We start from the raw sequence: 23,296 nt of genomic DNA on the forward strand, positions 1-23,296 counted from the left end.
TAGTATATGTACATTTCTGACCCACTGGAATGGGTGCAAGAAATGAAACCTGAGATAAGTCATTCTCTCTACTATTATTCTGACATTTCACATTCTTAAAATGAAGTGGGGATCCAATCTGACCTAAAACAGGGATTTTTTACTAGGATTAGATGTCAGGAATTATGAAAAAAACGAGTTTAAATGTATTTGTGTAACGGGTGTCATCGTCTGATGAGGTATAATCGGACCAAAGCGCAGCGTGGTAAGTGTTCATGCTTTTTATTTAAACTGAACACTATAACAAAGAGAATAAACGAAACCGAAAATGCTCTGTCTGGTGCAGACACAAAACAGAAAACAACTAAATCAAATCAAATCAAATCAAATTTTATTTGTCACATACACATGGTTAGCAGATGTTAATGCGAGTGTAGCGAAATGCTTGTGCTTCTAGTTCCGACAATGCAGTAATAACGAGCAAGTAATCTAACTAACAATTCCAAAAAAACTACTGTCTTATACACAGTGTAAGGGGATAAAGAATATGTACATAAGGATATATGAATGAGTGATGGTACAGAGCAGCATAGGCAAGATACAGTAGATGATATTGAGTACAGTATATACATATGAGATAAGTATGTAAACCAAGTGGCATAGTTAAAGTGGCTAGTGATACATGTATTACATAAGGATGCAGTCGATGATATAGAGTACAGTATCAACGTATGCATATGAGATGAACAATGTAGGGTAAGTAACATTATATAAGGTAGCATTGTTTAAAGTGGCTAGTGATATATTTACATAATTTCCCATCAATTCCCATGATTAAAGTGGCTTGAGTAGAGTCAGTGTCATTGACTACCTACAAAAACCAGGTGGGAAAAAGCTACCTAAGTATGGTTCCCAATCAGAGACAACGATAGACAGCTGTCCCTGATTGAGAACCATACCCGGCCAAAACAAATAAATAGAAAAAGGAACACAGAATGCCCACCCAAATCACACCCTGACCAAACCAAAATAGAGACAAAAAAGCTCTCTAATGTCAGGGCGGGACAATTTGGCTAAGGTGTATATAAACTTCCGACTTCAACTGGACATAGACACACTGGCTTTACACACTGTCGTTAGTAAAGATTGAAAAAAGGGGCCTAGACAGCTGCCCTGGAGAATTCCTGAGGAACTCAGGAGAGTGTGTGTTTGTTTATAATGCACCTTGCCACATATTGGGAGTTGTTGGTCCTTGCAGCCTCCAGAAATGCATTGCCTGGAGGGAAAAACACATCCTTTTAGTATCTTTAGCAGGTAGAGCGCACACACACACACCTTTAATATCAGAGTCTTTCTTGAGGCAAACGGCCACGGCTGCAGCGGACAGCAGAAGCCAGTCCATAGGGGTGGCTGCCTCTCACTCTCTCCCCCGGTCCTTCTGCCGCTCTGCTCCCAGTACTGGTTGTTGGTGCGCCCCCTGGAAGCCAGAGAAGCCCAGAAACTCCTGCGACCCTGGAGGTCAGAGAAGCCCAGGAACTCCTGCGACCCTGGAGGTCAGAGAAGCCCAGGAACTCATGCGACCCTGGAGGTCAGAGAAGCCCAGGAACTCCTGCGACCCTGGAGGTCAGAGAAGCCCAGGAACTCCTGCGACCCTGGAGGTCAGAGATCCACCTGGGGATTATGTAGTAGTACTCACACTCTGGGCTTTTGCTTCCTTGCTCAGAATTCCTCTACGGGAGACACGAGAGGTGGAAACAATGGGGTTCCGGTTGGTGTCCGCTTTCTCGAGGATGGTGTGTTTCCTCCCCTTGTCCTTGGTGCTTGTCTGGAACACATCATGGGGAAAGGCTGCTCGACCTTCGCATGAAGTTCTGCGGCGGGAACCGACAACAATATGGCGGGAAAACACGTGAACCGTGAAACGTTGAGCCTGATAATAGTCCTTTAATTGAAGTCTACTGCTGCTATTCCTCCTTCAGACCATTATTTACCCTGTGATGGTTGACTGCAGCAACAGGACAAAAACAACAGCAGCATGGATGTCAATGGAACATGAACTGCATCATGGGAATAGTAGTTTTTTCCTACAGAAACTAACTGGCTCTGCTTCCTGATATCACAGAAGGCTATTCCAGCACATCTTATGAAGGTTTATTCAGGATTTATTCATAGTCTTAAAATGTTACACATACAAGTTAATCTAAAGCAACTTCCACATTCATTTTTTAAAATGTTTATTCTACTTTATAGCAAACAAAACAACTTTCTCCTTGACCATGATTCACCACCAGATGGCGTCCAGATTCTGTGGCATTGCGGAGGCTGGATAAAGTAACAAACAGGAGTTGTGTTGCAGCAGTCAGCAGTCAGCAGTCACTACACACCCCTCACTAGGCCTAATACATGCACCGTCCAATAGCCTACAGAGGCTGGTTCTGGTCACCAGTTCCACACGATGTGGGAGCAGAAGAAATGTACCATGTACATTCAATAGGAAAACAACATGTTTGCTATTCTGTACTGTAGGCAAGGAGGAAAAGTGGAGACATCTATAACCTAGAGTCAACATTTTGATCACATTTGATCATATATCACATTCAAATGTAACTTTACAGGCCGGCTTTCATATTGGCTACATATCACAAGACCCTTCACAGTTGATCACCCTGTAAAATATATTTTCTTTGCTTTTGGTATTTTGCAGAACAGCTACTCTATAAACCTACTTGACCACATGACCTCACCTTACAGTAAAAAAAAAAAGTATGGCTGTGAAACCAAAATTCCAAAGAAGTTGCTGTTTTGTAGTAACAACATACAATTTGAATGTAAGGGCGGCCCAATAGCCTAATCCTCAAAGGAGAAATCATATGCAGAATGTAACGTTCATTTGCTGGTCCCTTGAGAAAGTATTGACGAAGACTATGGGGCTGTTCTGGCCAATGTTTGAAAAATAATCATTTTAACATCTTTAGTTTGCTCTGCGTTTGCTTCTGGATAAAGACCTGAGTGAGTCACTACCAGGTGTGGATGAGAGAACATGGCTTTTCCAAGAGAGGGAAATGGTTTTCCTTTTTCAGAGTTTAAAAAGTTTAGAGATTTTCTCCACCTGAGCAGAAAAAGCTGCGGTGGCATTCATCCTAACCCAGAGCCCCCACAGCAATAGCTCAAAGCCAAGAGGAAACGTGTCACTATTGCTTTATTGCGTCTCCACATTGAACTGTGTTCTGTTCCCAGACTAATAAATATACAGTCATTAAAACTGTAGCCTACCCAGGCCTGATATATCAGATACCAGAATAAGGGACTTATTCAAGCATACAGTATTAGAGACAGGTGGGGTATCATCCAAATATATTTTATATTTATATCTTGTCAGGGATTGACATTAAAGTCTTAAAGGCACTTGCCCATCACTTGCCTGCAAATCTAAATGAGCTATTTACATGCAGAAGTGTCACATATTGCCTGCCTTTCACCTACACTTTTAGAATTAAAGGTGCCATCCTTTTGGTATTTTATTAGGATCCCTATTAGCTGTTGCAAAAGCAGCAGCTACTCTTCCTGGGATCCACACAAAACATGACATAATACAGAACAATAATAGACAAGCGCAGTGTGATTAAAGTTCCACATCTTTTAATAAAGCAAAACTTCCAAACAAAACAATAAACAACGAACCGTGACATCAGTGGTGTTACATGCACATACACAAAACAATATCCCACAAAGCAGGTGGGAGAAAGGGCTTCCTAAATATGATCCCCAATTAGAAGCAACGATTACCAGCTGCCTCTAATTGGGAACCATACAACCCAGCCACATAGAAAATCAATGACTAGAACACCCACCCCCCCCAGTCACGCTCTGACCTAAACACCATAGAGAAGCAAGGGCTCTATGGTCAGGGCGTGACAGCAATAATAGCTCTACATAATACTGTATGCTTCCTTGAATTTGTTCTGGATTTGGGGACTGTGAAAAGACCCCTGGTGACATGTCTGGTGGGGTAAGTGTGTGTGTCATAGCTGTGTGTAAGTTGACTATGCAAACTATTTGGTATTTTCAACACAATTAATGTTTCTTATAAAAATAAGAAGTGATGCAGTCAGTCTCTCACCAACTCTTAGCCAAGAGACACTGGCATGCATAGTATTTATATCAGCCCTCTGATTACAAAGAAGAGCAAGACGTGCTTCTCTGTTCTGGGCCAGCTGCAGCTTAACTAGGTCCTTCCTAAATCTAAATCGAATCAAATATTACTGGTCACATACGCTGATGTTATTGCGGGTGTAGTGAAATGCTTGTAAATGCTCGAATTCCTTGCAACACTCCACGTGAATGGACAATAATCAAGATAAGACTAAACTAGAGCCGACAGGACTTGCTTTTTGGAGTGTTGTGTCAAGAAAGCAGAGCATATCTTTATTACGGACAGACCTCTTCCCATCTTTACAACCATTGAATCTATATGTTTTGACCATGACAGTTTACAATTTAATTAAGGTACCGCCAAGTAATTTAGTCTCTTCAACTTGTTCCACAGCCACACCATTCATTACCAGATTCAGCTGAGGTCTAGAACTTAGGGAATGATTGTACCAAATACAATGCTCTTAGTTTTAGAGATGTTCAGGACCAGTTTATTCCCTGTTTATTCCCTGTCTTTGGTCAGTTAGGATCACCACTTTATTTTATGAATGTGAAATGTCAGAATAATAGTAGAGAGGATGATTTATTTCAGCTTTTTTTATTTCATCACATTCCCAGTGGGTCAGAAGTTTACATACACTCAATTTGTATTTGGTAGCATTGCCTTTTAAATTGTTTAACTTGGGTCAAACATTTTGGGTATCCTTCCACAAGAGTCAGGTTTGTAGGTCTCCTTTCTCACACACGCTTTTCAGTTCTGCCCACACATTTTCTACAGGATTGAGGTCAGGGCTTTGTGATAGCCACTCCAATACCTTAACTTTGTTGTCCTTAAGCCATTTTTCCACATCTTTGGAAGTATGCTTGGGGTCCTCGTCCATTTGGAAGACCCATTTGCGACCAAGCTTTAAGGGAGCACCCCCCACTGATGTCTTGAGTTGTTGCTTCAATATAGCCACATAATTTTCCATCGTCATGATACCATCCAATACTGTGGATATAGATACTTTTGTACCTGTTTCCTCCAGCCTCTTCACAAGTTCCTTTGCTGTTGTTCTGGGATTGTTTTGCACTTTTCACACTTTTCTCTAGGAGACAAAACACGTCTCCTTCCTGAGCGGTATGATGGCTGCATGGTCCCATGGTGTTTATACTTGCGTACTATTGTTTGTACAGATCAACATGGTACCTTCAGGCATTTGGAAATTGCTCCCAAGGATGAACCAGACTTGTGGAGGTCTACCATTTTTATCTGAGGTCTTGGCTGATTTCTTTTGATTTTCCCATGATGTCAAGCAAAGAGGCACCGAGTTTGAAGGCAGGCCTTGAAATACAACCACAGGTACACCTCCAATTGACTCAAATGATGTAAAGCAGCCTATGGAAGAATTTGAACATTTTCAGCCTCCTGATATTGTGTACAGATCCTTGCGACATGGGGCCATGCATTATCATTATCCCAGTCTGCTGTTACCACATGCTTCATGAGGGCCACCATTGTACCTGTTCCCAAGAAAGCTAAGGTAACGGAGCTAAACGACTACCGCCCCTGTAGCACTCACTTCCGTCATCATTAAGTGCTTTGAGAGACTAGTCAAGGACCATATCACCTCCACCCTACCTGACACCCTAGACCCACTCTAGCCACTTTAAACAATGCCACTTAATATAATGTTTACATACCCTACATTACTCATCTCATATGTATATGTATATACTGTACTCTATATCATCTACTGCATCTTTATGTAATACATGTATCACTAGCCACTTTAAACTATGCCACTTTGTTTACATACCCTACAGTACTCATCTCATATGTATATACTGTACTTGATACCATCTATTGCATCTAGCCTATGCCATTCTGTACCATCACTCATTCATATATCTTTATGTACATATTCTTTATCCACTTACACTTGTGTGTATAAGGTAGTAGTTGTGGAATTATTAGGTTAGATTACTCGTTGGTTATTACTGAATTGTCGAAACTAGAAGCACAAGGATTTCGCTACACTCGCATTAACATCTGCTAACCATGTGTATGTGACAAATAAAATTTGATTTGATTTTGAAACATGAAGTGATAGGGGCGGATGAATGGCACAACCATGGGCTTCAGAATCTTGTCACAGCATCTCTGTGCATTCAAATTGCTATTGATAAAATACAATTGTGTTCGTTGTCCGTAGTTTATGCTTGTCCATACCATAACCCCACCGCCACCATGGGCCCCACAGTGTCTGCCATCTGCCCGGTACAGTTGAAACCAGGATTCATCTGTGAAGTGGCCAAAGAAGGTGAGCATTTGCCCACTGAAGTCGGTTATGACGCCAAACTTCAGTCAGGTCAAGACCCTAGTGAGCACGACGAGCACGCAGATGACCTTCCCTGAGATGGTTTCTGACAGTTTCATCAGCTGTCTGGGTGTCTGGACTTAGATGATCACACAAGTGAAGGAGCCTGATGTGGAGGTCCTGGGCTGAAGTGGTTACACGCGGTCAGTCTCTCACTATTCTAATCTCTCAATGTGTATCTCAAAGTGCACCAAATGCATTTAGCTGCTGAAATTCATTTTTTACCCCGGGGGAGAATGCCCCCAGACCACCTACCAGCTTTGGGCTAAGCCTCCAATTGTCTTCAAATCCTAGAAACGTCACTTCCTAAAGGCATTTTCCCAAAGCCATCTCCCGCAGTAATGGTTCTGTTGTTGAAATAGACAGACAAATAGTTAGAAAATAAACAACAACAGGGAAAAGGGATGGAGGAAGGGAGGAGAGCACCCGCCAGTTTATAGGACCAGGCGCGCAGCTGATTTCTGGTCCCTTATAGAAGGATGTGAGTGCACGTAGCCGAGTGGGCGGTTTCACTTCGATTGTCAATCTTTTATCGCTTCTCTGTGTGTCACCAACGCTGTACTCTTTTCTCCACACTGCACCATCAACGACGTCGAGGGACCATAGGGGGGCACACAGCGAAGCAGGGGAACTGAAATGTAAACGGGCAACGATTGATCATAACCCTCGGACTTGTCAGCCTTTCATTTCCAGCCGAGTCGCCGTGAGACAGCAGAAACATATGGCTCCCTGAAATAGCTGCTGCGGACCATATTGAACTGCAATTGAGTCACGCCAGAGGGTCAATAGTGTTATAAGATAAAAGCCGGAAAGCTTCCACTCGTGACTATAGTTTCTATGAAATATATGTTATTTTTATACCGGTGTTTTTGTGGTTTCTTCGTTTTTGTACGCTTTCGGTGATCAGGCGCAGCTCCCCTTTCTAACACTCATCATAACAAGACTCGGTTTAGCGGGTTGCTTGCTCGGCGATAAATTAAATTAGATGAATAATTCACTCAGCGGATAGAAGAGTGCGTCGTTTAGCCCAGTCACTCTTCACCGGCGCCCGTTCGTCCCAGTTTGCCTCGGGATTGGGTCTCTTCGCCACCGGGAGTTCCCCTACCTCGGCTCGGTCTCGTCGTTGTTCTTCCCGGTGACCTGCAGAAGAGCGAGCTCGCGCTCCTCGCTAACAGATCATGTCGGCGGAGTCGGTGTTGATCCCGGACGACCGGGCATTCAGCAACTTCAAGGAGGAGTGCGGGAGCGAGGAGGGCTGGAGTCTGACCTACAACAAAACTGGCATGACCGTGTGGACCCAGACTATAGGAGGAGACGAGGAGAAGTCACTCCACAAGATTAAGGTGAGAACAGTGTAGGCCGGTAAACAGCTGAATAAAATGTGTGTAAAGCAGAGGGCACCATACGGGCTACCTTGGTCTCACAGTCCCATAGTAGGAAGTATAAAATTGCCTAAATTCAACCCCTTACGTAATATTACTCAAAGGAGGGCAAGGAAGTGTTATTTACAGGAAGAAAGGACAGAATTAGATCAGGGCCTAGGTCAGGTGTGTGTGTTGTAGGTGCCAGCGTGTGTGTATCCGGGTCTGTGGCAGGATAGCCGGCAAACAGGTGTTCACATCGAGTTGTTTGATGAAGGGAGGAGGGGGAGAGGGAAACAGAAGGTCAAACAGGATGTGTGTGGACTGTATACGTGTTTAATCATCTCTGACATCACACTGGAGGAGCAGGCTACTGTGAACTCAAACAGGTGTGTGTGTGTGAAGTAAGAAGCTGCAGGTAGTCTGTTCTGCTACCTGTGAGTGTGGGCTACTGAATGGCAGGTACCTTAACTGGCACACACATTTTTGACAGACATGCCGGTCAGAGAAGGGATCCTATGATGGGTCTGGTAGGTAGGCAGTAAGCCTGTTATATGAGCTGTCATCTATCTGTCTCTGAAGTGTCCGTTGGCCTGATTTGCGTAATGCCACGGAGTGTTTAATGTGTGCTTAAGGAGAGGCTTTCTCTCTCTGCACTCATGCCTGTAGGGGAGTGTGTGTGTGGTGCTCCGTTTGTGTGCAGAGGTAATCTCTCTGTGTATTCATACAGGACAGCTGGACCTTCTCATAATAGCTCCACACACATACACAGAGGGAGGACAGCAGTCCGCTTACCACACATAGCAGGATACACACACTGATTGGGAGTCTCCCTCAACCCGTTACATCCTTGTGTGTCTCTCTCTAATCTTGTATGTAAATGTATGTGTTGTGTGTCAATATGGTTGTGTGTCCATGCTCAGGAGGCATTGATGCTATGATCTTGCTCTTCTATTTATAGAGTGAAATAAAAGCATGGATGCTCTCCCAGCTGATGAATGTAGAAAGTGTGTGTGTGAGAGACAGAGATCCAGGCTGTTGTAGTGTTCTCCTCTGAGTGCCCACAGTAGTGAAGAACAGGGGCATGTAAAGTGCAGAGGCATTGAAACCCCAAGACTGAGGGGGAGGTTGGGGGAGAGGTCTTTGTCTTCATTAGCAGAATAATTATCATCATCATTATCATCAACAATATATCAGCCTGTAACCATTAGTCAGCAATATCATCAGCATCTCTATTAAACTCCCATCATCATTATACTGACACACAAAGGCAGGCTGAGCTATGCTTCTGTATGTACAGTGCATTTGGTAAGTATTTGACTTTGTTGTTTTTTTCCACTCACCAATCTCCAATACCCCATAATAACAAAGCCAAAACATTTAAACTTTTTTTTTTTTTGCGAAGGTATATAAAAAAAAATACAAAAATAATATGTCACGTTTACATACAGTAAGTATTCAGACTCTTTACTCAGTACTTTGTTGAAGCACCTTTGGCATCGATTACAGCCTCGAGTCTTCTTGGGTATGAAGTTACAAGCTGGGCACACCTGTATTTGGGTAGTTTTTCCCATTCTTCTCTGCAGATCCTCTTAAGCTCTGTCAGGTTGGATGGGGAGTGCTGCTGCACAGCTATTTACAGGTCTCTCCAGAGATGTTCGATCAGGTTCAAGTCTGGGCTCTGGCCAGTCCTGTTGGAAGGTGAACCTTCACCCCAGTCTGAGGTCCTGAGCACTCTGGAGCAGGTTTTCATCAAGGATCTCTCTGTACTTTGCTCCGTTCAGCTTTCCCTCAATCCTGACTAGTCTCCCAGTCCCTGGCACTGAAAAACATCCCCACAGCATGATGCTGCCACCACCATGCTTCACCGTAGGGGTGGTGCCAGGTTTCCTCCAGACGAGACGCTTGACATTCAGGACAAAGTGTTCAATCTTGGTTTCATCAGACCAGAGATTCTTGTTTCTCATGGTCTGGGAGTCCTTTAGGTGTCTTTTGGGAAACTCCAAGTGAGCTGTCATGTGCCTTTTACTGAGGAGTGGCTTCCATCTGGTCACTACCATAAAGTAGAGGAACCCCGGAGTTCTGTCAGCGGGACCATCGGGTTCTTGGTCACCTCCCTGACCAAGGCCCTTCTCCCCCGATTACTCAGTTTGTCCAGGCGGCCAGCTCTAGGAAAAGTCTTGGTGGTTCCAAACTTCTTCCGTTTAAGAATGATGGAGACCACTGTGTTCTTGGACCTTCAATCTGTGTCTCTACACAATCCTGTCTCGGAGCTCTACGAACAACTCCTTCCACCTCTCAGCTTGGTTTCTGCTCTGTCAACTGTGGGGCCTTATTTTAATAAAGGTGTGCTTTTCTAATTCATGTCCAATCAATAAGGTATTTCTGTTTTTATTTTAAATAAATTAGTAAATCTTCTAAAAACCTGTTTTCACTTTGTCGTTATGGGGTATTGTGTGTAGATTGATGAGGAAAGGTTTTTATGTAAATCCATTTTAGAATGAGGCTGTAACGTAACAAAATGTGGTAAAAGTCAATGGTTCTGAATACTTTCTGAAATGCCCTGTATGTGGCTGGTTTAACAAGCTGTCAGACTGACTGTTTGGACTCTCTCCAGCCCACACACACTCTGAAATGCCCTGTATGTGGCTGGTTTAACAAGCTGTCAGACTGACAGGGACTGTTTGGACTCTCTCCAGCCCACACACTCTGAAATGCCCTGTATGTGGCTGGTTTAACAAGCTGTCAGTCTGATAGGGACTGCTTGGACCTTCTCCAGCCCACACACACTCTGAGGACAGAGGGGAAACCCTGTTCACTGATGGTATACAGATACACACTCATCCCCTCTCATCCTTCTCTTCCACATTCGTCTACCCATGTCCAGCAGAACACATGAGCTTTGACAGGCCTGGGAGAGGGAGAGCGAGGGGAGGGGGAGAGCAAGGGAGAAGGAGGGATGTTTGATTAAACACAGCAGCGGACTGTAGTGCAGTCTGATGCAGGGGGAAGGGTGTGTATCATGTGACTGTGAGCATCTACTGTCTGGTCCACAGGACCACATACATACATACATACATACATACATACATACATACATACACACACACACACACACACACACACACACACACACACACACACACACACACACACACACACACACACACACACACGTATACTGCCAACATTGACCGCTCGCACATGGGATTTCAGTTTTACGTTTCAAACACACGCACCACAGTTTAGTCTCCGTCTCGTTTTTGCTCTCTCCTGCCCTCATCAGTAGAGGATTGTACTGAATTAGTTTAATAGAATTGCATTGATAGGCTTCCCCCTCCTGTTTCAGTCTGCCCTGTGGACACAATCGCTTCATTATTCTCTCAACTCCATTGTGACTTTTAAGTCCTTAGTCCAAAACACGCACACACACACACACACACACACACACACACAGAGTTGGGTTACTGAATCACCAGTGAAATTGCAGTAGTAACTGATAACAACAGGCCCTCATGACCATAGCTAGTAAGCTGGATAGACTAGAGTGTAGATTTGGCTGTTGAAAGATGGGGTTCCTCATATAGTGTTTAGGGTTATCCCCATGTGGCTGTGATTGAAAGTAGTGCACTCCTCCTAGAGGTCGACCGATTTATGATTTTTCAACGCCGATACCGATTAATCAGCCGTTTTTAAAATGTATTCATTTATTTCAATATATTTGTAATAACGACAATTACAACAATACTGAATGAACACTTTTATTTGAACTTAATATAATACATCAATAAAAATATTTTGTCTCAAATAATGAAACTTGTTCAATTCGATTTAAATAATGCAAAAACAAAGTGTTGGAGAAGAAAGTAAAAGTGCAATATGTGCCATGTAAAAAAGCTAACGTTTAAGTTCCTTGCTCAGAACATGAGAACATATGAAAGCTGGTGGTTCCTTTTAACATGAGTCTTCAATATTCCCAGGTAAGAAGTTTTAGGTTGTAGTTATTATAGGACTATTTCTCTATATACCTTTTTTGTATTTTTTTATACCTTTGACTATTGGATGTTCTTATAGGCACTATAGTATTGCCAGCCTAATCTCGGGAGTTGATAGGCTTGAAGTCATAAACAGTGCTATGCTTCAAGCATTGTGAAGAGCTGCTGGCAAACGCAGGAAAGTGCTGTTTGAAAGAATGTTTACGAGCCTGCTGGTACCTACCACCGCTCAGTCAGACTGCTCTATCAAATCATAGACATAATTATAATATAGTAAACACACAAAAATATGAGCCTTTACGTCATTAATATGGTCAAATCCGAAACTATCATCTCGAAAACAAAACGTTTATTCTTTCAGTGAAACACGGAACCGTTCTGTATTTTATCAACCGGGTGGCATCCATAAGTCTAAATATTGCTGTTACATTGCACAACCTTCAATGTTATGTCATAATTATGTAAAATTCTAGCAAATTAATTACGGTCTTTGTGAGGAAGAAATGGTCTTCACACAGTTCGCAACGAGCCAGGCGGACCAAACTGCTGCATATACCCTGACTCTACTTGCACTGAACGCAAGAGAAGTGACACAACTTCCCTAGTTAATATTGCCACCTAACAGGAATTTCTTTTAACTAAATATGCAGGTTTAAAAATATATACTTGTGTATTAATTTTAAGAAAGGCGTTGATGTTTATGGTCAGGTACATTGGTGTTTAGGGTTAGGTACATTGGTGTTTAGGGTTAGGTACATTGGTGTTTAGGGTTAGGTACATTGGTGTTTAGGGTTAGGTACATTGGTGTTTAGGGTTAGGTACATTGGTGTTTAGGGTTAGGTACATTGGTGTTTAGGGTTAGGTACATTGGTGTTTAGGGTTAGGTACATTGGTGCAATGACAGTGCTTTTTTTCGCGAATGCGCTTCATCACCAGTTTGGCGAAGTAGGCTGTTTTTCTGTGATAAATTAACAGGCACTGCATTCATTATTTGCAACAGAGGACAAGTTAGTTAAACTAGTAATATCATCAACCACGTGTATTTAACTAGTGATTGTTAAGATGTTTTTTTATAAGATAAGTTTAATGCCAGCTAACAACTTACCTTCGCTCCTTGCTACACTCGTTTAACAGGTGGTCAGCCTGCCACACAGTTTCCTCGTGGAGTGAAATTGGCCCCAATTACCGATTGTTATGAACTTGAAATCGGCCCTAATTAATCGCCCATGCTTATTTAATCGGTCGACCTCTAGGTTCTCCCCTCCCCCATCTTCTGTCTGTTGTTGTGGTGTGGAGTCTTCCCTTGGCTGAGGTAACCATGGAGATGGCGTTACTGTAGGGCAGTTTTGCAGAACTCTGTTGTGTGTGGGCGCACGCACGTTCTCATTTTTTAAGAGCCTGACATTGGCATAATTCTGTGCCAACGGTTTTACTATTAAACATTCACCCCCACACACAAACACAAACAAGCTCTCTCCTCTCCCTTCTCTCTACTTGCTCTCTCCTCTCCCTTCTCTCTACTTACTCTCCCTTCTCTCCCCTCCCTTCTCTCCCCTCCCTTCTCTCCCCTCCCTCTCTCTCCCCTCCCTCCCTTCTCTCTCCCCCTCCCTCCCTTCTCTCTCCCCTCCCTCCCTTTCCTTCCTTCTCTCTCCCCTCCCTTCCTTCTCTCTCCCCTCCCTTCCTTCCTTCTCTCTCCCCCTCCCTTCCTTCCCCTCCCTCCTTCCTCCCTTCCCTTCCTTTCTCTCTCCCCTCCCTTCCTTCTCTCTCCCCTCCCTTCCTTCTCTCTCTCTACTTACTCTCTCCTCTCCCCTCCATTCTCTCTCCCCTCCCTTCCTTCTCTCTCCCCTCTCTCCTCTCTGTCTCCTCTCCATTTTGATATCTGACAATTCTTATGACCCCAACCATTTTGTAATTAACAGCCAATGTTTACTCTCTTAATTGGGGCTATTGCAGTCAATTGAAAAACATTCTAACAGTATTTCTGATTGTTTTCTCAACTCAATTGCCTTGCTCAGGAGCAGAATGATAGATTTTTACCTTGTCGGCTCTGGGATTTGATCCAGAAACATTTTGGTTACTAGCCCAACGCTCTAACCACTAGGCTACCTGCCGCCCCAGGTGTGAGTTTCTGTGCCTCTGCCTCCCCACATATTGTTTTCGATTATCAATTGTGGCCGGTAATATCAAAGTCTCGTCAATAGTGTGTGGTTTCATAGCGTAACGGGCTTAGCCATTCTCCGTGGGAATGATTCAAGTGCAACGGTCAAGTGCGGCTTTTTCCCACCATCTAAGGGCTCTGTCTAGGTGAATTTGAACTTTTAGATTTATATGATTTTCACTTAGATTTTTAAGGTTAACCACATTTACAAGGATTTTGAAATACAAAGGCGATATTATAATCAATTAGTGTGTATATATACTGAACAAAAATATAAATGCAACAATTTCAACAATGTTACTGAGTTACAGTTCATATAAGGAAATCAGTCAATTGAAATAAATTCTTTAGGCCCTAATCTATGGATTTCACATGACTAGGCAGGGGCGCAGCCATGGGTGGGCCTGGGAGGGCATAGGCCCACCCACTGGGGAGCCAGGCCCACCCACTGGGGAGCCAGGCCCATCCACTGGGGAGCCAGGCCCATCCACTGGGGAGCCAGGCCCATCCACTGGGGAGCCAGGACAGTCAATCAGAATGAGGATTTTCCCCACAAAAGGGCTTTATTACAGACAAATACTCCTCGGTTTCATCGTCTGCCCGGGTGGCTGGTCTCAAACGGTCCCGCAGGTGAAGAAGCCGGATGTGGAGGTCCTGGGCTGATGTGGTTATACGTGGTCGGTTGTGAGGCCGGTTGGACAGACTGCCAAATTCTCTAAAATGACGTTGGAGGCAGCTTATGGTAGGGAAATGAACATTAAATTCTCTAGCAACAGCTCTGGTGGTCATTCCTGCAGTCAGCATGCCAATTGCACGCTCCCTCAACTTGAGACACCTGTGGCATTGTGTTGTGTGACAAAACTGCACATTTTAAGCTGGCCCTTTATTGCCACCAGCACAAGAAGCGTTTTGTGCGTGTGGAACATTTCTGCAATCTCTTATTTCCGCTCATGGAACATGAGACCAACACTCACATATTGCTTTTATATTTGTATATTTTTTTATATATTTTTTTAAATTCAGGATTTTGGAAATTCTACCACGACCGCATTTTGATAACACATGGGGTCGCAACCCCTAGTTTGGGAACCGCTGCTCTACCCTCTCTTCTCTCTGCCCTCCCAAGCCACATGCTTAAGGAAGGTTCTAACACTGTCCCTCATGTAGCTGTGTGTTAGTCCTCTGTAAAATGTTAGTTATTTACAGTTTAGGTGCTGTAGGCTAGAGACACATCTGTATCCACTGGCCACGTCTGTATCCATTGGCCACGTCTGTATCTACTGGTCACATCTGTATCCACTGGCCACATCTGTATCCACTGGCCACATCTGTATCCACTGGCCACATCTGTATCCACTGGCCACATCTGTATCCACTGGCCACATCTGTATCTACTGGCCACATCTGTATCTACTGGCCACATCTGTATCTACTGGCCACATCTGTATCTACTGGTCACATCTGTATCTACTGGCCACATCTGTATCTACTGGTCACATCTCTTCATGTAAAAACACACACAGTAGTGGAGGGGATTTGTCATCCGGGTGGTGTCAGCTGTGTATTAAGGAGAGCAGGAGTTAGGTAGTGTATTTAGTGTATGCACAGTATTTATTTTAGAGTGTGTGTTTGGTCGACTAATGGTTGACTTGTGTGTGTGTTTGGTCGACTAATGGTTGACGTGTGTGTGTGTGTGTGTGTGTGTTGGGTCGACTAATGGTTGACGTGTGTGTTGGGTCGACTAATGGTTGACGTGTGTGTTGGGTCGACTAATGGTTGATGTGTGTGTGTGTGTGTGGTCGACTAATGGTTGTGTGTGTGTTTGGTAGACTAATGGTTGTTGTGTGTGTGTGTGTGTTTGGTCGACTAATGGTTGACGTGTGTTTCTCCTGCAGTGTCAGATGGCGTGTAAAGACGTGCCAGCTGAGACCATGTATGATGTTCTTCATGACATCGAGTACCGGAGGAAATGGGACGCAAACGTCATCGAAACCTTCGATATCGGAAAACTCACTGTTAACGCAGACGTGGGCTACTACTCCTGTACGACACATCCATACATACACACACACACACACACACACCCACCCATGTTCTTGGCGCTGTGTGTGTGTGTCTGTATGTTAATGAGGCTCCTCCTCGTCTGTGTCTAGGGAAGTGTCCCAAGCCGCTGAGGAACCGTGACGTCATCACGCTGCGCTCCTGGCTGCCCATGGGCAGTGATTACATCATCATCAACTACTCTGTCAAACATGCCGTAAGTATAAACATGTACAAGGAGAGAATCCTGGTTCCGAACCCTGTACTCTACCACCTGGCCCATGGCTCTCCAACCCTGTTCCTGTACTCTACCACCTGGCCCATGGCTCTCCAACCCTGTTCCTGTACTATACCACCTGGCCCATGGCTCTCCAACCCTGTTCCTGTACTATACTACCTGGCCCATGGCTCTCCAACCCTGTTCCTGTACTCTACTACCTGACCCATGGCTCTCCAACCCTGTTCCTGTAGTATACCACCTGGCCCATGGCTCTCCAACCCTGTTCCTGTACTATACCACCTGGCCCATGGCTCTCCAACCCTGTTTCTGTAGAACTACCCCTCTATAGGTTCACTCCAACCCCAGTTGCAACCAACCCGATTCAGCTTATCAAGCAGCTAATTATTAGAATCAGTTGCCCTAGACGATGTCTCCAGGAACCAGACCAGGAGTCTGGTATAGGCTCAGTGGATAACCAACTGGTTGTTCAACGCTCTGTAGGTAGAAACAGAAGGGAGAGAACAGACCTGCAGAATAGTTTCCCTTGACCTCAGTGGGAAACAAATGCTTCGGTAGGACTGTCCACTCTATTTAAATGAACATGTTGTAAATGGACATGTCTTGGGGTATCTTTAGTAGTGTGTGTGTGTGTGTGTGTGTGTGTGTGTGTGTGTGTGTGTGTGCATAAGTACAGTTTGATAAAGGTGGGTCATGTGTGTTTACAGTAAGTGGAGTATTTACTCACTTTAGTAAGACTGTGGGTGTATTAGTTTACTTAATCATCTGGCATTTCAATAAAGCTTTATCGGTCCGTGCCACTGCTAACACTGGATAAAGCCTGTGTGTTGGATAGGGCAGTGGTAGCTCAGGGTTAGCTCACTGCTAACGCTGGATAAAGCCTGTGTGTTGGACAGGGCAGTGGTAGATCAGGGTTAGCTCACTGCTAACGCTGGATAAAGCCTGTGTGTTGGACAGGGCAGTGGTAGCTCAGGGTTAGCTCACTGCTAACGCTGGATAAAGCCTGTGTGTTGGATAGGGCAGTGGTAGCTCAGGGTTAGCTCACTGCTAACGCTGGATAAAGCCTGTGTGTTGGACAGGGCAGTGGTAGCTCAGGGTTAGCTCACTGCTAACGCTGGATAAAGCCTGTGTGTTGGATAGGGCAGTGGTAGCTCAGGGTTAGCTCACTGCTAACGCTGGATAAAGCCTGTGTGTTGGATAGGGCAGTGGTAGCTCAGGGTTAGCTCACTGCTAACGCTGGATAAAGCCTGTGTGTTGGACAGGGCAGTGGTAGCTCAGGGTTAGCTCACTGCTAACGCTGGATAAAGCCTGTGTGTTGGACAGGGCAGTGGTAGCTCAGGGTTAGCTCACTGCTAATGCTGGATAAAGCCTGTGTGTTGGATAGGGCAGTGGTAGCTCAGGGTTAGCTCACTGCTAATGCTGGATAAAGCCTGTGTGTTGGATAGGGCAGTGGTAGCTCAGGGTTAGCTCACTGCTAACGCTGGATAAAGCCTGTGTTGGATAGGGCAGTGGTAGCTCAGGGTTAGCTCACTGCTAACGCTGGATAAGGCCTGTGTGTTGGATAGGGCAGTGGTAGGTCAGGGTTAGCTCACTGCTAACGCTGGATAAAGCCTGTGTGTTGGATAAGGCAGTGGTAGCTCAGGGTTAGCTCACTGCTAACGCTGGATAAAGCCTGTGTGTTGGATAGGGCAGTGGTAGCTCAGGGTTAGCTCACTGCTAACGCTGGATAAAGCCTGTGTGTTGGATAGGGCAGTGGTAGCTCAGGGTTAGCTCACTGCTAACGCTGGATAAAGCCTGTGTGTTGGATAGGGCAGTGGTAGCTCAGGGTTAGCTCACTGCTAACGCTGGATAAAGCCTGTGTGTTGGACAGGGCAGTGGTAGCTCAGGGTTAGCTCACTGCTAACGCTGGATAAAGCCTGTGTGTTGGACAGGGCAGTGGTAGCTCAGGGTTAGCTCACTGCTAACGCTGGATAAAGCCTGTGTGTTGGATAGGGCAGTGGTAGCTCAGGGTTAGCTCACTGCTAACGCTGGATAAAGCCTGTGTGTTGGATAGGGCAGTGGTAGCTCAGGGTTAGCTCACTGCTAACGCTGGATAAAGCCTGTGTGTTGGATAGGGCAGTGGTAGCTCAGGGTTAGCTCACTGCTAACGCTGGATAAAGCCTGTGTGTTGGATAGGGCAGTGTTAGCTCACTCTACACTCACAGTACAGTGGCTCTGCCCTTCACGATTTGTCCTCGAGGATCTTTGAGAAGTGGAGAAGAACCTCGACTTTAGCTTATTGGAGGAGCCTTTGTAATACTGCTCTCCCTTCTCCTGTTCAATGAGACCTTACAAGACTAGTCCTACAGCAGGGAGGAAGGAGATAAGGGCTTGGTTTGGAATCAGTCCTCTCTTATTTCTCTCTCTCTGAGTGATCAATGTGAAGTTGATCTCTCCTGTGACTAGTGCTGTTGTAAGCGTCTGCTTTCCACACTCAAACACTGAGACAAACCCACACTGAGACAAACCCACACTGAGACAAACCCACACTGAGACAAACCCACACTGAGACAAACCCACACTGAGACAAACCCACACTGAGACAAACCCACACTGAGACAAACCCACACTGAGACAAACCCACACTGAGACAAACCCACACTGAGACAAACAGACAAACACTAAGACAAACCGACAAACACTAAGACAAACCGACAAACACTAAGACAAACCGACAAACACTAAGACAAACCTACACCCAGACAGACAAACCTACACCCAGACAGACAAACCTACACCCAGACAGACAAACCTACACTCAGACAAACCTGCAAGACAAACCTACATCCAGACAAACGCATTGAGTTTAGTGAGAGGAGTGTGTAAGAGTTGACTGTTAATGGGCAAGGCAGGGTCAGCGTCAGGAACTGACAGATCCAGAGCGGAACTAGGATAGTTAACTGAGTGAGAATCCATACTGTCACTTTACCCCTCCACAATATTACTTTGGCCAGTAAACTCCTGATAAGTGACTGTCATGTTTTCAATTGAAACTCTGTTTAAGTGCAGGGCAGTTCATCATTTTATTAAATACATTTTGGTTGAATGTTCTGGCTGTGTACTGCACTCATGCAGAACAAACCCAGATAACTGGATTCAACTGTACAGCAGTTGAACTGTCAGTGGCTGAGACCATTTCCTCAGATGGAGGGTTCTGTGCTAACTAGGGCTGTTCCACTGTGTATTCCTGTAGAAATACCCCCCTAAGAAGGACATGGTACGAGCGGTGTCCATCCAGACTGGCTACCTGATCCAGAGCCATGGACCGGACCACTGCACTCTTACCTACCTGGCACATGTGGATCCAAAGGGTAATACACACACACACATATATACAGTGGGGCAAAAAAGTATTCAGTCAGCCACCAATTGTGCAAGTTCTCCCACTTAAAAATATGAGAGAGGCCTGTAATTTTCATCATAGGTACACTTCAACTATGACAGACAAAATGAGAAAAAAAAAATCCAGAAAATCACATTGTAGGATTTTTTAATGAATTTATTTGCAAATTATGGTGGAAAATAAGTATTTGGTCACCTACAAACAAGCAAGATTTCTGGCTCTCACAGACCTGTAACCTCTTCTTTAAGAGGCTCCTCTGTCCTCCACTCGTTACCTGTATTAATGGCACCTTTTTGAACTTGTTATCAGTATAAAAGACACCTGTCCACAACCTCAAACAGTCATACTCCAAACTCCACTATGGCCAAGACCAAAGAGCTGTCAAAGGACACCAGAAACACAATTGTAGACCTGCACCAGGCTGGGAAGACTGAATCTGCAATAGGTAAGCAGCTTGGTTTGAAGAAATCAACTGTGGGAGCAATTATTAGGAAATGGAAGACGTACAAGACCACTGATAATCTCCCTCGATCTGGGGCTCCACGCAAGATCTCACCCCGTGGGGTCAAAATGATCACAAGAACGGTGAGCAAAATCCCAGAACCACACGGGGGACCTAGTGAATGACCTGCAGAGAGCTGGAACCAAAGTAACAAAGCCTACCATCAGTAACACACTACGCTGCCAGGGACTCAAATCCTGCAGTGCCAGACGTGTCCCCCTGCTTAAGCCAGTACATGTCCAGGCCCGTCTGAAGTTTGCTAGAGAGCATTTGGATGATCCAGGAGAAGATTGGGAGAATGTCAGATGAAACCAAAATATAACTTTTTGGTAAAAACTCAACTCGTTGTATTTGGAGGACAAAGAATGCTGAGTTGCATCCAAAGAACACCATACCTACTGTGAAGCATGGGGGTGGAAACATCATGCTTTGGGGCTGTTTTTCTGCAAAGGGACCAGGACGACTGATCCGTGGAAAGGAAAGACTGAATGGGGCCATGTATCGTGAGATTTTTTTTCCATCAGCAAGGGCATTGAAGATGAAACGTGGCTGGGTCTTTCAGCATGACGATGATCCCAAACACACCGCCCGGGCAACGAGGTCCTGGAGTGGCCTAGCCAGTCTCCAGATCTCAACCCCATAGAAAATCTTTGGAGGGAGTTGAAAGTCCGTGTTGCCCAGCAACAGCCCCAAAACATCACTGCTCTAGAGGAGATCTGCATGGAGGAATGGGCCAAAATACCAGCAACAGTATGTGAAAACCTTGTGAAGACTTACAGAAAACATTTGACCTCTGTCATTGCCAACAAAGGGTATAAAACAAAGTATTGAAACTTTTTGTTATTGACCAAATACTTATTTTCCACCACAATTTGCAAATAAATAAATTAAAAATCCTACAATGTGATTTTCTGGATTTTTTTTCCCCCTCATTTTGTCTGTCATAGTTGAAGTGTACCTATGATGAACATTACAGGCCTCTCATCTTTTTAAGTGTGAGAACTTGCACAATTGGTGGCTGACTAAATACTTTTTTACCCCACTGTATATCAGTGGAGGCTGCTGAGGCGAGGATGGCTCATAGTGATGTCTGGAATGGAGTCAATGGAAATGTCATGTTTGATACCATTCCAGGATTTATTATGAGCTGTTCTCCCCTCTGCAACCACCTGGTGGTTAATGTGCTTGGAGAGTTAATGAATGATTCATACTCAGGACCTTCTTTCTACAGCTATCGCCATAGTAACTATGGATCTGGAGGTCAGGGTCTGTCCCTCTCATTTCTCTCTCCCTCTCCTACTATTTTTCTCTCTTTCTCCCTCCCTCTCTTTCTCCCTCTCTCTTTCTCCCTCTCTCTTTCTCCCTCCCTCGCTCGCTCTCTTTCTCTCTCTCTTTCTCCCTCTCTCTTGCTCGCTCGCTCGCTCCCTCCCTCTCCCTCTTTCTCCCTCCCCCTCTTTCTCCCTCTCTCTCTCTACATCTCTTTGTATTGCTCTTCCCTCTCTTTTAAGATCGTAAAGCTCTTGATAATATCTCCATCTAATTCTCTCTAAATCACCCGTTCTGGTGTGAGCGTGTGTGTGACATCTGTTAACAGTGGGTGATTTGACCGTGGATGACACGACATGGTGTAACATCAATCTCTCTCTCCCTCCCAGGTTCACTACCCAAGTGGGTTGTTAACAAGTCTTCCCAGTTTCTGGCTCCCAAAGTAAGTACATTCCAGACTGCTTATGCCTACACTGCCCAGCATTACACTCCCACCACCACATTATAATGCTGAAGCCAGGAGAGAGATGGGGAGCAGGCATGCGTTACCCTCTGTCTCAGTAGAGTCTGGTTGTCTGGACCCAGTGCACACGGGAGAACACCTTTGTATAATGTATGATCCTTCCTATGCTTCCCTGGGCTAGAAACGTGTGTGTGCTGAAATAGGCCATGGGATCTCAAGGGAACGAGACTGGGGCTCTCCCCCATCTTTCCTAAGGCACTACATCTCAATGCTAGAGGCGTCACTACAGGCCCTGGTTCGATTCCAGGCTGTATCACAACCGGCCGTGATTGCGAGTCCCACCCGGGTTAAGGTTTGACCAGGGTAGGCCGTCATTGAAAATATAATTTGTTCTAAACTGACTTGCCCTGTTAAATAAGTTTAAATAAAATGAAAATACATAGATCTCAAACAGAGGTTGCTACATGGTAGAGCAGACCGCTCTCGCTCTCTCTCTCGGTTACTACATGCTACAGCAGACCATCTCTCTCTTTTGTTTATTTATTTCACCTTTATTTAACTAGGCAAGTCAGTTAAGAACAAATTCTTATTTTCAATGACGGCCTAGGAACAGTGGGTTAACTGCCTGTTCAGGGGCAGAACGACAGATTTGTACCTTGTCAGCTCGGGGATTTGAACTTGAAACCTTTGGGTTACTAGTCCAACGCTCTAACCACTAGGTTACTACATGCTACAGCAGACCATCTCTCTCTCTCTCACTAGGTTACTACATGGTACAGCAGACCATCTCTCTCTCTCACTAGGTTACTACATGGTACAGCAGACCATCTCTCTCTCTCACTAGGTTACTACATGGTACAGCAGACAACACATCTGGTCTCTGCTGCTTGTGTTCCTTTTTAACCCTGGCTAAATGCAGATCTCTCTCCCTCTCTCTGTCTGTGTGTGCAGGCGATGAAGAAGATCAGTAAGGCGTGTCTAAAGTACGGAGAGTGGAAGCAGAGACACAACCCAGGCTTTAAGCCCTGGCTCTACCCTGAGCAGACTACACTTCCCACAATCCCTGTGTCCGAGCTTAGCATCCAGCACGCAGACAGCCTGGAGAACATCGACGAGAGTACACTCAGCGAGATGCAAACGCGGGAGGAGAGAGACAGCGACTAACATCACACACACACATAACACACTCTGTTTTTCCTCTCCAGTCAGTCTCTTAGTCCTGAATCACTGCCCTTATTGTTCATTATAACATGTGTCTCTGGATCACATTGGCTGTCTCCTGTAAAGAATCCTGAACACACACACACCGGTCCGCTCTCTCTTCCTCAACACTACAGATGTATGAATGTATGTAGAGTTCAATCTTAAATACAGATTCCTACAAAGGTTTTCATATTTAA

At 44.8% G+C, this 23,296-nt stretch overlaps 1 protein-coding gene and 1 pseudogene across 1 annotated transcript; one reads left to right on the plus strand and one right to left on the minus strand.

The window, feature by feature from the left end:
- Window positions 1-5,629, minus strand: part of LOC121838975 — a 73,599-nt pseudogene extending 67,970 nt beyond the window's left edge.
- A 1,343-nt stretch (window positions 5,630-6,972) lies between these two features.
- Window positions 6,973-23,296, plus strand: stard10 (StAR-related lipid transfer (START) domain containing 10). Its single transcript, XM_024415667.2, has 6 exons — window positions 6,973-7,834; window positions 15,901-16,048; window positions 16,159-16,262; window positions 19,516-19,633; window positions 21,823-21,875; window positions 22,848-23,296. Exons 1-6 carry the CDS (start codon window positions 7,670-7,672, stop codon window positions 23,058-23,060), a joined length of 801 nt encoding a protein of 266 aa, XP_024271435.1. The 5' UTR covers window positions 6,973-7,669; the 3' UTR covers window positions 23,061-23,296.

This window comes from Oncorhynchus tshawytscha, linkage group LG13 (genome assembly GCF_018296145.1).
Source record: "Oncorhynchus tshawytscha isolate Ot180627B linkage group LG13, Otsh_v2.0, whole genome shotgun sequence".
Taxonomy (NCBI): Eukaryota; Metazoa; Chordata; class Actinopteri; order Salmoniformes; family Salmonidae; genus Oncorhynchus; species Oncorhynchus tshawytscha.

Coding starts and splice junctions, on each gene's coding strand:
- stard10 (XM_024415667.2), top strand. CDS start 7,670: ATGTCGGCGGAGTCGGTGTTGATCCCGGACGACCGGGCATTCAGCAAC. Junction 16,263..19,515: donor ACTACTCTGTCAAACATGCC/GTAAGTATAAAC, acceptor GTATTCCTGTAG/AAATACCCCCCTAAGAAGGA. Junction 21,876..22,847: donor CCCAGTTTCTGGCTCCCAAA/GTAAGTACATTC, acceptor CTGTGTGTGCAG/GCGATGAAGAAGATCAGTAA.